The sequence below is a fragment of the Uloborus diversus genome, unplaced genomic scaffold (assembly GCF_026930045.1).
Source record: "Uloborus diversus isolate 005 unplaced genomic scaffold, Udiv.v.3.1 scaffold_14, whole genome shotgun sequence".
In the NCBI taxonomy this organism is placed as follows: domain Eukaryota; kingdom Metazoa; phylum Arthropoda; class Arachnida; order Araneae; family Uloboridae; genus Uloborus; species Uloborus diversus.
The window spans coordinates 4578010-4592473 of NW_026558098.1; the positions used below are offsets into that span (position 1 = coordinate 4578010).

A 14464-nucleotide genomic window follows, 5' to 3' on the forward strand; every position below is an offset into this window, starting at 1 on the left:
ATTCTGTTCTGCAGTTGAGATCCGGCGTAGATCTGATTATTTGTGAATATTGTTCCAGTGTATTTGCCTCCACTTCTGATTTAAAGAGACGTTTGAAAACTACTACTACTAGCGAAAATCGTAAAGCATCTTCTGTGGAATTTTCTCAACTTGCCATTCTAAAAGTGGACTTAAAAACTGATACTGGGGAAGAGCTATTTTCTGCGAAGTTTGTTCAAAAGAATTTTTCTCAGATGGGGCATCTAAACAAACACTTGGAATCCCATACTGAGGAAAAGGCATTTTCCTGCGAAGTATGTTTGAAGGAATTTTCTTTACGTGCACACGTGAAAGAACACTTGAGAAAACATGTTGACGAAAAGCTATTTCCCTGCAAAGTGTGTTGTAAAGAATTTTCTAAACTACCAAACCTGAAAAGACATTTGAAAATCCATTCTGGCGAAAAGTCGTTTTCCTGTACATTCTGTTTTAAGGAATTTTCTCAGCTAGCGAGCTTGAAAGTGCATTTAAGAACGCATACAGGCGAAAAGCCTTTTTCCTGTGAACTGTGTTCTAAGGATTTTTCTCAATTTGCACACCTGAAAAGGCATTTGAAAAGCCATACTGGCGAAAAGCCACTCTCCTGTAAAGTGTGTTGTAAGGATTTTTCTCACAGCTCAAACCTTAGAGTGCACTTGAGAACCCATTCAGGGGAGAAGCCATTTTCCTGTGAAGTGTGCTCGAAGGAATTTCCTCAAATTGCACACCTGAAAGAACACTTGAGAACACACACTGGCGAAAAGCCATTTTCCTGTAAAGTGTGTTCAAAGAAATTCTCCCAACGTGCAAACCTGCAAAGACACTTGAAAATCCATTCTGGCGAAAAGTCGTTTTCCTGTACATTGTGTTTTAAGGAATTTTCTCACCTAGCGAACCTGAAAGTGCACTTAAGAACCCATACAGGAGAAAAACCTTTTGCCTGTGAAGTGTGTTCTAAGGATTTTTCTCAATTTGCACACCTGAAAGAACACTTGAAAACCCATACGTGCGAGAAGCCATTTTCCTGTGAAGTGTGTTCTAAGGTATATTCTCATTTAAATAGTCTGAAAGCACACATGAGAACCCACGCTGGCAAGTAACCTTTTTTCCTCTGAACTGTGTTCTAAGGTTTTTTCTCAATTAGCGAGCCTGAAAGAACTAGACAGCCTGAAAGTACACTTTAGAACCCATTCGTACGAAAAGACATTTTCCTATGAAGTGTATTTTAAGGAATTTTCTCAATTAGAACACTTGAAAAAGCACTTGAGAACTCATACGTGTACTCACTCCTGCACACTTGTGCTCCAAGAAATTTGTCTTTGTGAAAGCACTTAAATCACCATACTAATGAAAAGCAAGATTCCCCTTAGGTTTGTTCTGAAGAATTCCTCAAGTAAGAATTCTGAAAAGACACTTGAAGATATTGCATTCTGTTGAAAAATCGCATTGCTGTAAACCGTGATCTATGGATTACAGTGAAACCTGTGTAAGTTGACCACTTGCGGTGCAGTACTTTGGTGATCAATTTAGACAGGTGGTCAACTTATAGAGGGTATAGTAACAAAAACTTTTTTTTTGTCATTTCTTGCCCCATGCATTCATTTTTTAACTAATTGGAATACTTTAAACTTACTTTCATTGTTTAACATTACTTTAAAACAATAAGTAAAACGTTTTCAAATATTTTTAGAGATTATTTACCAGAATGACGCATAAATTTTCATACAAATTTAAAATGTCTTTTAAATCGCTCGAAGAAAAAAAAAATGTCTCATTATGAAAAACTACTTACTTGACATTAACAATTCCTAAAAATTCATAACAAGTCAGAAGTAACTTAAATTATTCATTAAATGTTTTCTTGTACAGTTGTAACAATGGTAATCTACTTTTCAACAAAATAACTCCTTAATGAAGTTTGGCGCATTTTCTGGAATTTAACATAAGCCCAATGTTTTTCGATAGAAACATAAATATTCTTTTTTTTTTTTAATGTCTGGTTGCATAATTGATTAAACTTTTAGTACAATCTAATGCTTTTGCCAAGTGGTCAACTTGCAAAGGGTTTTTTACAGTACTCCAAACCAAATCTGGTGTATATTAGTGGTCAAGATAGACAGGTGGTCAAGTTACAGAGGTTTTCCTTCATTATATAAGATAGGACTGTTTCCGTTCCTGACAAAAGCGGTCAACTTAGACAGGTGGTCAACTTACAAATGTGGTCAACTTTACAGGTTTTACTGTACTACCATCCAGATTTCCTTAATCCACACTGAGGAATTCATCGTGACGCCTACTAAGAAATTTTCTGAACTGACGAATCCAATAGCACATTTAAGAACATGTTGTGGTAAAAGACTTGATTTCAGTGATGTTTGTTCTGAAGAATTTGATCTTCCCGGAACCCCGAAAAAAAGAAAAAGCTTAAGAGTCCAGTCTGGTTAGAAAAAAGCCGTACGGCACTGAAATTTTCATTTTGTGAATTTACTCCATAATGAACTTAAAAACGCATTAGGGATTTAATACTGAGAAGTTCTACGTTAAAATTTACTTGTAAAAGTAGTTGCCTGAACCTTTCTGCAGCTAGGAGATTAGCTATGTCCTTGGGATTCTACTTTTTATATTCTCATATGCTGTAAGATACATTTAAAGTGGATTAAAATAGAATGGAACCATTACAGTAACCATCATTTTCTGTTGTATGTCAAGTTATTTCTGTCTTTTCATTCGCCCATAAACATAATGACGATTGCTCATAACCATCGTTAGAAAAGGAAATTTAACTTTTAGGGTCGTGATGGCGTCTAAAATAAATTTTAAGGCGTCAGAATAACCAAAAGCTTCTTTTACTTTTCCCGTAAAAGAAGGAAGAAAAAAAACGTTAAATCATATTTTAGCCGCAAATTAATATTTCAATCATTGGCTTGAACACTTAATATTTTTGATAAAGCATCGTCACTAAGTCAAATCCTTCATTAACAACTGATAATATGAGTGAGGGTTGCTTACGAATTTATTTTCCGACATGAACGAAAAATTTAAATGTTTTTGCAGAAAAAATACTTGATTCCTAACGCATATACTGTCCAACCACGGATTGTATGGAATTTTCAAACGTCCAGATAAGAAGAATCTATCTGAATGAGGGGGGGGGGGAGTAAGAATTTGATGCCGGTATTCCGCTCATTTGAATGAGACTCTGCTTCTGCAAAAGCTGGCATCGCTAAAAAAATAATAGAATTGTCCAATTCCGGCTGTAAAACGAATGTTTGTCTTTCCGTGCAATCCGTGGTCAGACAGTATAAGGCTTTTACTTAAATTTTTACTTAAAACAGCTTCTAATGAAGGACATAGTACAAGATTTTTTAGGAAGAAAAAATTTTGACAATCATTTAAAACTAATAATAGTAAAACTAATAATAGTAGTAGTATTATTTTGCATTGACTTAAGGTGACAGAATAGAGAGGGGGGCCTCCAAAGCATTGTGGGCCTTGGGCCTCACATTTAGTCAGTCGGACCCTGCAGATCTATTCCTATTCAGAGTCACTACTGACTACAACTGTATTTATGTCGTGGACTGCATACTAAGTGCCTTGCCTCCATTATTTTTTTTATACCGATAGATGGCAGCACTATCCCCGGATCGAACAGTTAATGAGAATTTAGAACTAGACCAGGAGCTAATAGCTACCTGGTGCTAGCACCCCCAGAGGTATCGTTTCACTTGGAGGACATTGAGACCACGAGCATATTTAACGTCGCCCAGTCCCCTTTAATGACGACGGTGGGTCTTCGACCGTCGAGGTTCGAACTCAGGACCCTCCGGCCCCGAATTCGACACTCTACCAATCGGGCTACCACGGCCCCTGACAATCATTTAAAACTAATATTAGTACAAACCGATTTTGGGAAAGTTTGGCAATTTTGAGAGCAAACTAAGTTTTGGGATGGATTCATTATCTCAAAATTCCTCTTCGTTTAAAATCGATGGGTTTTTGCGTCTTTTATCAGATTTGTGAATTCTTTCGTGTACGCATCCCTGACTTCAGTGTCCTATTCCTTTGGAAACTTAGGCCAGTGATAGTCTCGTCTATTAACATCTTGCCAAACATTGCGTCCACATGAAAATTTAAGAAAAAAAAAATAATAATAATAATTTGAATTTTGACATCTTGAATTCAAATTATGTTTTTCGCAATCACGAGTGTGTGCATGTAGGCGTGTGTGTTTGTGTGTAGGGGTTATATGTATGTGTGTGTAAGCATGTGTGTTTGTGTCTGTGTGCTGGCATAAGTGTGTGGGTAGTTGTGTGTATAAATGTGTGTGTGGGGGGTTTATGTGTGTGTGTAGGCATATGTGTTTGAGTCTGTGTGCAGGCATGAATGTGTGCGTAGTTGTGTGTATGTGTGGGTGTCTGTATGTACGCGTGTGTGTATGTTTTTGTGTATGTGTGTGCAGGTGTATGTTTGTGTGTGTGTGTGTGTGTGTATGCGCGTGTGTGTAGGACTTGGATGCAACCTGGAGACGGCTTTCGCTATAGGAGCAGCATCGTGAGGAGCCCGTCGACGGTGATGGTGCGTAGGGTGGCGGTGGGAAAAATCAAAGGAACGTCAAAAACAGTCAAGTGCGAACAATAAGCCATCGTGATTGCTCAATAAGAGAAAGATTTTTGAGTTTGTTGCATAAAATGAATTATACATTAAAAATACTGAAAAAACTGCAGTTTAATATGAGATAGTCAGTTTTTAGCGTAATAACTTCAAAGTAGTGAGGAAAAGACAATATGCTGGAGATAATATTTTCCATTTTTCAAGAAAATAATTAAGAATTATCCAAAGGCACATTTTGCGTTATTTTCAATAATTTGCATTGCTCTACATTTAAGTTCCGTTTTTGTAAACATAGGCACTTAAGAGAGTCTTCTGTACTTTCCATTTTGTGAGTGACCAATTATGGCGACAACACTAAAAACTATGATATAAATTTTTGAATTTGTTGCAGAAAAATATTAAAAGATAAACAATCTTCATGCAACAACAAATTATTTGAAATGTTTTTCACACATTTGCGTTTAAAGCAATGAGGATAAGATTACATCTTATACATATAAAATCTGAGTATCTATCTATCTATCTATCTATCTATGTCCAAGCTTCTTCTCCCGAACGACAGTGAACTGACCATCGAACCAGGTATCGATGGATTCGTAATCCTCCCGTCTTCATGTTTGGCTATTTAACATAATCCTCCGATAATAATTAGCGGAGATATCAATTAAAAACTTTTAATTATGACTCTTAGATTTCAAAATCAAATCCCTATTTTTCGAAGGCTTTCCTCCTTTCAAATTATTATTCAGTGCTTCAACTCAACTTTCCGGATGAACGCTTTTATTAAAATTTACAGCGTGAAGAAAATCATTGAAAAGAAACATCTGTTGCCATTTCTTTTTCTCGAATATAAAGAAATAAAATTAGGCTTTTGTTTTAAGGCTTTTCCTGTAATCAGGGTGTTTAAGTTGTTTACTTTTCGATTATTTTGCCGTAATCTGCAGCAAAATTTTGCTGTTTTTTTTTTTTTTTTTGTTCAAGCCTGATTGTTAAATACGCGTCACATGGCATAACTTTCATTTTCGAGGAGGACCGTGCACGTCGTAAAGTAAATGAGTGATTTACAAGTTATTTGAGTTCTTTGAGGGTTTGTACCTGGAAAACGGATTGATGTAATTCTTGTACGACCATGTGGATAGAATCCATCCAAATATTTATCTGAGTGGTATGTTGCATTAATAAACACCCGGGCAACGCCGGGTAGTAGACTATTTTATGTAAAAAGCGGATTGTTATTGTGCATAAATATTTCCGATATAGTCTATCAGATGTAATTCAGTTTAACGTGAGTAAAAATTATAGTTGATAATGCATATATTTTCCCCTTTTGTGCTGACTGAAAATGTACTCATAACTTGTATCATTGATAACGATTATTAACGTTGATGAGGTGTTTTGGCAAAAATATGTTTTACTGGTGTTTTGCAAACCTTGCTTTACGCGCATTTATTTATTCCTTAACGCGTTAGAAACTAGTGTCAGTGTACTACAAAAGCATCAACTGGACTGCTCTTACATTTTTTAGGTAGCCCGTGCAACGCCGGGCACGCAGCTAGTTTTAAACATAAAATGTTTCTTTTCCCTAGAAAATTATTTGAAATAATCCAAAAATTTAGCAAAAAAAAAAATTAAATAAACGATTTGCAGCACGTTTTGGGTAAACACGTGAAGCACTTTAAATTTTGAAAAACACATATTTTCAAATAATTTCTTTTGAAAACTTTTTTAGTTTCCCCACTGCAGTGACATTTTAATCTATGTCTTTGTGTTCCAGCTATTCTGGGCTGAGATGAGGACGAGCTATACATATGGGTTCTTTGTTTTCCTTCTTTGCTCGTGCAATAAGAATTTGGAAGAACAAAAGAAAAAAGATTTCAGAAGTTAGCATTTGATGAGCTAAAAAAAGTTTTTCAAGTGAAATGAAAACAAACTACATGGCGTAACTTCTACCTTAGGTTTTACTAGGGATCAATGGCGAAATTTCTGAGCGTAACTCTCTCCCCCTCCCCCCCCCCGTACTTGTATCATTGTTATAGGTTCACTGATTTTCCTACATCAATTGTTTCCTTTGATTCATTTTGTCTTGAAAATTGTCAAATACAGTAAAACCTGTGAAGTTGACCACCCTTGTAAGTTGACCACCTGTCTCAGTTGACCGCTTTTTTCAGGCACTTTTCTCAGGCCCTTATCATATAAATCAACCTTTGTAAGTTGACCACCTGTTTAAGTTGACCACTAAAGTAGTGCCCCGCAAGTGATCAACTTACACAGGTTTCACTGTATCGTTTTTAAAAACTTATTTATTAGTATTTTTATTTATCGAAACCTATCACATTTTTATCTTATTTAATTTCAGGCTGTGGAGCTCTGTCGTACGAACAGCCACCAACGAATGTTATTTGAAAATATTTCAATGCAATTTCAGTTCTTGTTGCAAAACTGAAAGAAACCGATGTCAACTCACTGACTGCACCAGTGAACTAAAAAGACGATCGCAGTTGAAGATGAGTGCGACGGGCACACAAATCAGTTCAGGATGATCTTTTTGTTAAAGAGAGCAACGAAAGTTCTCAATGATTTGTTGAATTTCTCTAGCAAGGAATCCACTAATTAGTGAGAAATAAGAATTTGCTCTTAATTGAAGTTCTTTCTTTTTGTAAGGGAAAAATTCGTATTTATGTGAATTCTGACAAAATAGTTTCACAGCTATGACAGCAGGTAGATCTCTAAAGTATTGAGATTTTGATGACTTCTTACTAGAAATTCTTCTCTGGTGTTCTGCCGTTTAATGCAGTATAGAGACTCAGTGCTATTTTCTTTGTAATTTTGCTGTAAGGGCTTTTTATGTCGAGTACTGAACACAATACTTGTGAGGATCCTTGACCGGCAAAAACAAATACTCTTGTCAAGTTGATGCAAAAGTTTTATCTGTCCATCGTTCGAACACACAAAGACACAAGGTAATCCGTACATTTTCTTGTAATCGCTACTCTAAAGTATTTCAGTACTTTCAAACTGGCAAATAATAAATAATGTTAACCTCAAAGAGAAAAATCGCACATCAGTGAAGTTTGAAAGCATTTTCTTATGCTTCAAATCAAAGAGAATCCTGGTATGTTATAGGAAACCGATGATATACGTTTGCTAATGACATATCGCTCTTAAGAATCTGTTTGTGTCAAATTTAGACTAAATGTTTACCACAAATTGACTCTCAAAGCTAACGGATCGTAAGTAAATCTAGATAAAATAGTTCATACTCTCGGTTGAAAAAAAATGAGCTTCTGTTATAAATTAAAGAGTACCGAGTAGTGTGAAAATATTTTTGTTTTTTTTCTTCAAAACCCGTTTTCAAGTTAACTACTCTAAAGAAAAGTTGAGTTTTAATTTGGAATCCCTAATGTGATCTTGTAGTTTCATTATTAAGTCTTTTATTCACTCGATGACTAAGAGTATCGACTAGTGGGATAATATTTTAATTTTTTTCTTCAAAACCCGTTTTCAAGTTAACTGCTCCAAAGAAAAGTTGAGTTTTGATTTGGAAACCCTAATGTGATCTTGTAGTTTCATTATTAAGACTTTCATGCACTCGATGACTGAAAGGCTTGAAAATCTTTGCTTGAATCCACCACTTAGTGAGTTTGAAACATTTCCATTCTGTTCTGCAGTTGGGATCCGGCGTAGATCTGATTCTTTGTGTGAATATTGTTCCAGTGTATTTGCCTCCAGTTCTGATTTAAAGAGACTTTTGAAAACTACTACTACTAGCGAAAATCGTAAAGCTTCTTCTGTGGAATTTTCTCAACTTGCCATTCTAAAAGTGGACTTGAAAACTGATACTGGAAAAGAGCTATTTTCTGCGAAGTCTGTTCAAGAGAATTTTCTCAAATGGGGCATCTAAACAAATACTTGGAATCCCATACTGAGGAAAAGGCATTTTCCTGCGAAGTATGTTCGAAGGAATTTTCTTCACGTGCACACGTGAAAGAACACTTGAGAAAACATATTGACGAGAAGCTATTTCCCTGCAAAGTGTGCTGTAAAGAATTTTCTAAACTACCAAACCTGAAACAGCACTTGAAAACTCACGCTGACAAAAAACGACAATCCTGTGAAGTGTGTTCTAAGAAATTTTCTACCCTTGCGCACCTTAAAGAACACTTAAGAACCCATTCGGGCGAAAAGCCATTTTCCTGTGGAGTGTGTTCTAAGGAATTTTCTAAACTATCAAGCCTGAAAGAACACTTTAGAACACATACTGGCGAAAAGCCACTTTCCTGTAAAGTGTGCTGTAAGGATTTTTCTCACAGAGCAAACCTTAGAGTGCACTTGAGAACCCATTCAGGGGAGAAGCCATTTTCCTGTAAAGTGTGCTCGAAGGAATTTCCTCAACTTTCACACCTGAAAGAACATTTGAGAACCCACACTGGCGAAAAGCCATTTTCCTGTAAAGTGTGTTCGAAGAAATTCTCTCAACGTGCAAACCTGAAAAGACATTTGAAAATCCATTCTGGCGAAAAGTCGTTTTCCTGTACATTGTGTTTTAAGGAATTTTCTCACCTAGCGAACCTGAAAGTGCACTTAAGGACCCATACAGGAGAAAAGCCATTTGCTTGTGAAGTGTGTTCTAAGGACTTTTCTCAATTTGCACACTTGAAAGAACACTTGAAAACCCATACGTGCGAAAAGCCTTTTTCTTGTGAAGTGTGTTCTAAGGTTTATTCTCATTTAGCTAGTCTGAAAGCACACATGAGAACCCATGCTGGCAAGTAACCTTTTTCCTCTGAACTGTGTTCTAAGGTATTTTCTCAATTAGTGAGCCTGAAAGAACTACACAGCCTGAAAGTACACTTTAGAACCCATTCTTACGAAAAGACATTTCCCTATGAAGTGTATTTTAAGGGGAGTCAGAACCCTAAATGCTTTCAAAAATTAATTATTTTTATTTTGATATATTTTTAAACTCCATTTCAGTACCGTTTTAATGATACAAACTTCTTGCTCGTATTCATATTAGAAGTAAGTTAAAATAGGCTTTGAGGAAATGTAAACATATTTTGATGAGGTATGATTTTCCCCTTTAAATTGCAATATCTCCTCGAAATGGTATTTTTGAAACTAAATGTTCCTTTTCCTCCGAAACTAAATTGTGTTAGGCTTTGAAATTTTCACCACCAATTCCATACATCTAATTACATATACTGAAGTAAAAATTTTCTCATTTTCCAAAAATACTTTTAATAAAGCTGATTTTGTGTTGCAAAATGGCATTTTTTGAAAAAAATACAGTGATTTACATATCAGAATTAAAAAAAAAAAAAAACTAAGCTTTCTTTCTGTAAAATTTCACTTCAGTATAGCGAAAAGTCTCCTTAAGGTACAGAAAAAATTTCATACCGGTATCTTTAACAGATTTTCAGAAAAAGGTACATGAACCTGTGCAAAGTAACACTGACGGTATAGGGGGTACCGACTCCCCTTAAGGAATTTTCTCAACTAGCACACATGAAAAAGCACTTGAGAACTCATACGTGTACTCACTCCTGTACACTTGTGCTCCAAGAAATTTTTCTCTTTAAAAGCACTTAAATCACCATACTAATGAAAAGCAAGATTCCCTTAAGGTTTGTTCTGAAGAATTCCTCAAGTAAGAATTCTTGAAAAGACACTTGAAGATATTGCATTCTGTTGAAAAATCGCATCGCTGTAAAGCGTGATCTATGGATTACTACCATTTAGATTTCCTTAATCCACGCTGAGGAATTCATCGTGACGCCAAGCCGTGTTCGCGTATACTAAGAAACTTTCTGAACTGGCGAATTCAATAGCACATTTAAGAACATGTTGTGGTAAAAGACTTGATTTCAGTGATGTTTGTTCTGAAGAATTTTCTCTTTCTGGAACCCCGAAAAAAAAAAAAAAGCTTAAGAGTCCAGTCTGGTTAGAAAAAAAGCCGTACGCCAGTGAAATTTTTATTTTGTGAATTTAATCCATTAACGAACTTAAAAACGCATTAGGGATTCAATGCTGAGGAGTTCTAAGTTAAAATTTACTTGTAAAAGCAGTTGCCTGAAGAATCTTTCTGCAGCTGAGAGATTAGCTATGTCCTTGGGATTCTACTTTTTATATTCTCATATGATGTAAGATACATTTAAAGTGGATTAAAATACAATGTTGTATGTCAAGTAATTTCTGTCCCTTCATTCGCCCATAAACATAATGACGATTACTCATAATCATCGTTAGAAAAAGAAATTTAACTTTTAGGGTCATGATGGCGTCTAGAATAAATTTTAAGGAGTCAAAATAAACAAAAGCTTCTTTTACTTTTCCCGTAAAAGAAGGAAGGAAAAAAAACGTTAAATCATATTTAAGCCGCAAATTAATATTTCAATCATTGGCTTGAACACTTAATATTTTTGATAAAGCATCTTCACTAAGTCAAATCCTTCATTAGCAACTGATAATATGAATGAGGGTTGCTTACAAATTTATTTTCGGACATGAACGAAATATTTTAATGTTTTTACAGAACAAATACTGGATTCCTCTCGCATATATTGTCCAACCACGGATTGTATGGAATTTTCAAACGTCCAGATAAGAAGAATCTATCTGAATGAGGGGGGGGGAGTAAGAATTTGATGCCGGTATTCCGCTCATTTGAATGAGACTCTGGTTCTGCAAAAGCTGGCATCGCTAAAAAAAATAGATCCGTCCATTTCCGGCTATAAAACGAATGTTTGTTTTTCCATGGCAATCCGTAGTCAGACAGTATACTTTTACTTAAATTTCAACTTAAAACAGCTTCTAATGAAGGACATAGTACAAGATTTTTTAGAAAGAAAAAATTTGACAATCATTTAAAACTAATAATAGTACAAACCGATTTTAGGAAAGTTAAGCATTTTTGAGAGCAAACTAAATTTCGGGATTGATTTATTATCTCAAAATTCTTCGTTCAAAATCGATGGGTTTTTGCGTCTTTTAACAGATCTGTGAATAGGGAAGTTGCAACCTATTAAATGTTCATATTTTGGCTATTGGATATTGTAAATTGGCCCTCAAAACTAAAAAATTCACCATCGCCGAATTTTAAAACACCGTGATTGATTTTTAATGAATTTTTAAAAATCCACGCGCAAAAGTGCGCTCTTCTGAAACATCACGAGCTTACGTCACAGGGCACTCATGGGCAGCCTTCCGCCGAAGATCCCTTGTTTTCGCTAGGGACATTTTGAGCGCGCTGATATTTTTATTTTTTAGAAATTCAATAATCCTTTCGAACACACTATGGAGGCCGGATTCGTTAAAGCACAATCTAAATAATCTTCCTCAAATAACATCATGGATGATATTCGAATATTTCCGAGGGGATGGGAGCTTTAATATTTCAAAAACGCGAGGAGATAAGCCTTTTACGTTTCGTCTTCGAAGTCGAATGCACGTCCTTCGGTTTCTCCCCTATAGGAAGCGCGCATGACGTCACTTCCTATGCCATTTGACGTCACAAGCGCTTGAACTTTAAAAATTAATTTAAAAAAAAACTACTCATCGTATCGCAAAAATTTTTTCACCTATGATGTTCATACATGTTACTCTATCATATAAAAATAAAATTGAAAAATAGAAAACTTCCCTATTCTTTCGTATACGCATGCCCGACTTCAGCGTAGAAACGCTGTGGTCGGTAGCACTCCAGTTAACTAAATAGATCAGTGTGTTGAAGCTGAGTTATTCCTCCATACTTGCACGACGCTCCTCTCTACGATGTTCCAAGTATCTATGCTGCTTACCTGCAACCGCGAAAAGAACTACGCTTGCCCTGCAGCGTCATGTTATTGAAAATGAAAAATACTTTTGGTGTATAAAAATTGATATTATTGAATAGAGTTCCGCTTAGTGTTTCGATTTATTTTCACGTTTTGAATTCAATAACGATGAGATTTGAAGATTTAGCTATAGATGAGGTGTGTGTTTGACAAACTGCCGAACCTTAAGTTGGGCTGAACTATTTGCTTTTATTCTTTGATCGTTCATCAAGCAAGTTTTAAAAATTTCTTCAGGTAAAAACATTACTTCATTCTTCATTATTATGATCTTTATTATTGATTGATTTCTATTTGTTGGTCAGGGTTGCCAAGTTAGGGGTTTTCCCCCTAAATTTAGGGGGGAAATTTTAGAATGGGATATTTTTAGGGGTTTAAATTTTAAGGTTTTAATAGGTAAAAATTTCTTCTTTTACATATGAAAATGCTATTTTTCGATTGTTTCATGCATTTTTTTACTTACATATACTTTTTGAGCCCTTGTAACCATTGGTTTTGATCAGAAATGACATAAAAATGATAAAAATGACTATATTCCACTCAGCAACAAAAAATAGCAATGGTCACATGATCTTTTAATCCCATGTGTGACATCACAGTTAAATGATCACGTGACTTTCTGACGTCATTTAGGGGTTTTATGAGTTGAGTTTAGGGGGAAACATTTTTACGAGTTGTCAACCCTGTTGTTGGTGTAATTAAAATTAAAATTTTCGTAACAAGGGAGTAATTTAACGCGTAACAGTGAAGGTGGAAAAGTTGGACATAGCAGAGGACGTCAGGCCTCGGAGACCAGAGGGCCCGGCTACTAAAAGTGGGGCCCTAGGCCACAATAATTTTGAGGCACCTCAAAGACTCAAAAGACCGGTCGAAATGCATTTTGGGGGGCCACTTCGTCTATTACAGAACTATGTAAATCATTTTTGATAAGACCTCATTTGGAGTATGCTGTTCAGTTTTGGTTAGTGACGTACCGAGTACTCGGTAACTACTCGGTACTCGGCCTACTCGGCCAATTTGCCGAGTACTCGGTACTCGGCCAAATTCTGATCAGATACTCGGCCAATACCGAGTAGTTGCAAAAAATTGAATATTATCCAAGACAGATACTAAAATTTAAAAAAAAAGAGCAAACATTATATTCTGCAATCATTTACAATTAAAATTTATAAGTCAAATTTAAATTTTGAGAATAATGAAGTTTGTAATGCTTCAATGGAAAAAATCTTTATTTTAATGTCCGCGAAGTTAATAAAACTTATTTATTAAAAATTATGCAAAAGAGGTAAGTATAGAAAATATGGAATTTTCATATTAAAAATGGATTTTTGCTACAAACAAAAATTAGTTATAAAAAATATAAAAATACCTTTGCTGAAAAAATAAAAGGAAATAAAACAATGTTAAAAGCACAGTGCAGGAACACTGCAGACACGTGTTTTGGCGTTACAAGAAATTTCTTTTTCCGACAAAAGTCGGATGTTTTTTGTCGAATGTCTTTACATTCTTTAGCTCACATGTATGCATTGAAATAGACGTTCCTTGTAACGGAGGGGGGGGGGGCAGAAACACATGTCTGTAGTGTTCCTGCACATTTGTTTTATCTGCTTTTAAAAATTATTTATGTTTGGCGGACTAGAACTATAATTGATTGGTATGCAGTGAAACCCTCCTAACGGACACCCCTCTATGCCGACAATTTTTAATTCCCCAGTTCCAATGCAAATAACATTATTAAACCCCTGTCCTGCGGACACCTCTCTATTGCGAACAAAAAAATTGTCCTGTTAGTGTCCACATTAGAGGGATTTTACTGTAATTTGTTTTAATACCAACTCGATTAATCATACCTTTAGTTTATTTCTTTTTAATTTTAAAAATAATGTTTTTGTAAAATTTTTGACACAAACAAAATTGTTTATATAATGCGTAGTTAAATTTCAGCAGGAATTTAGTTTTAAAAACTATTGTATGGACAAGGAGGTCTATACAACTATTCCAATAAG

At 35.4% G+C, this 14464-nt stretch overlaps 1 protein-coding gene across 1 annotated transcript; it reads left to right on the plus strand.

The window, feature by feature from the left end:
• Positions 1–8412: 8412 nt before the first annotated feature.
• On the plus strand, positions 8413–9402 carry LOC129232852 (gastrula zinc finger protein XlCGF8.2DB-like). The gene has a single exon (XM_054866951.1). The coding sequence runs from the start codon at positions 8518–8520 to the stop codon at positions 9400–9402; it is 885 nt and encodes a 294-aa protein (XP_054722926.1). The 5' UTR covers positions 8413–8517.
• Positions 9403–14464: the final 5062 nt, after the last annotated feature.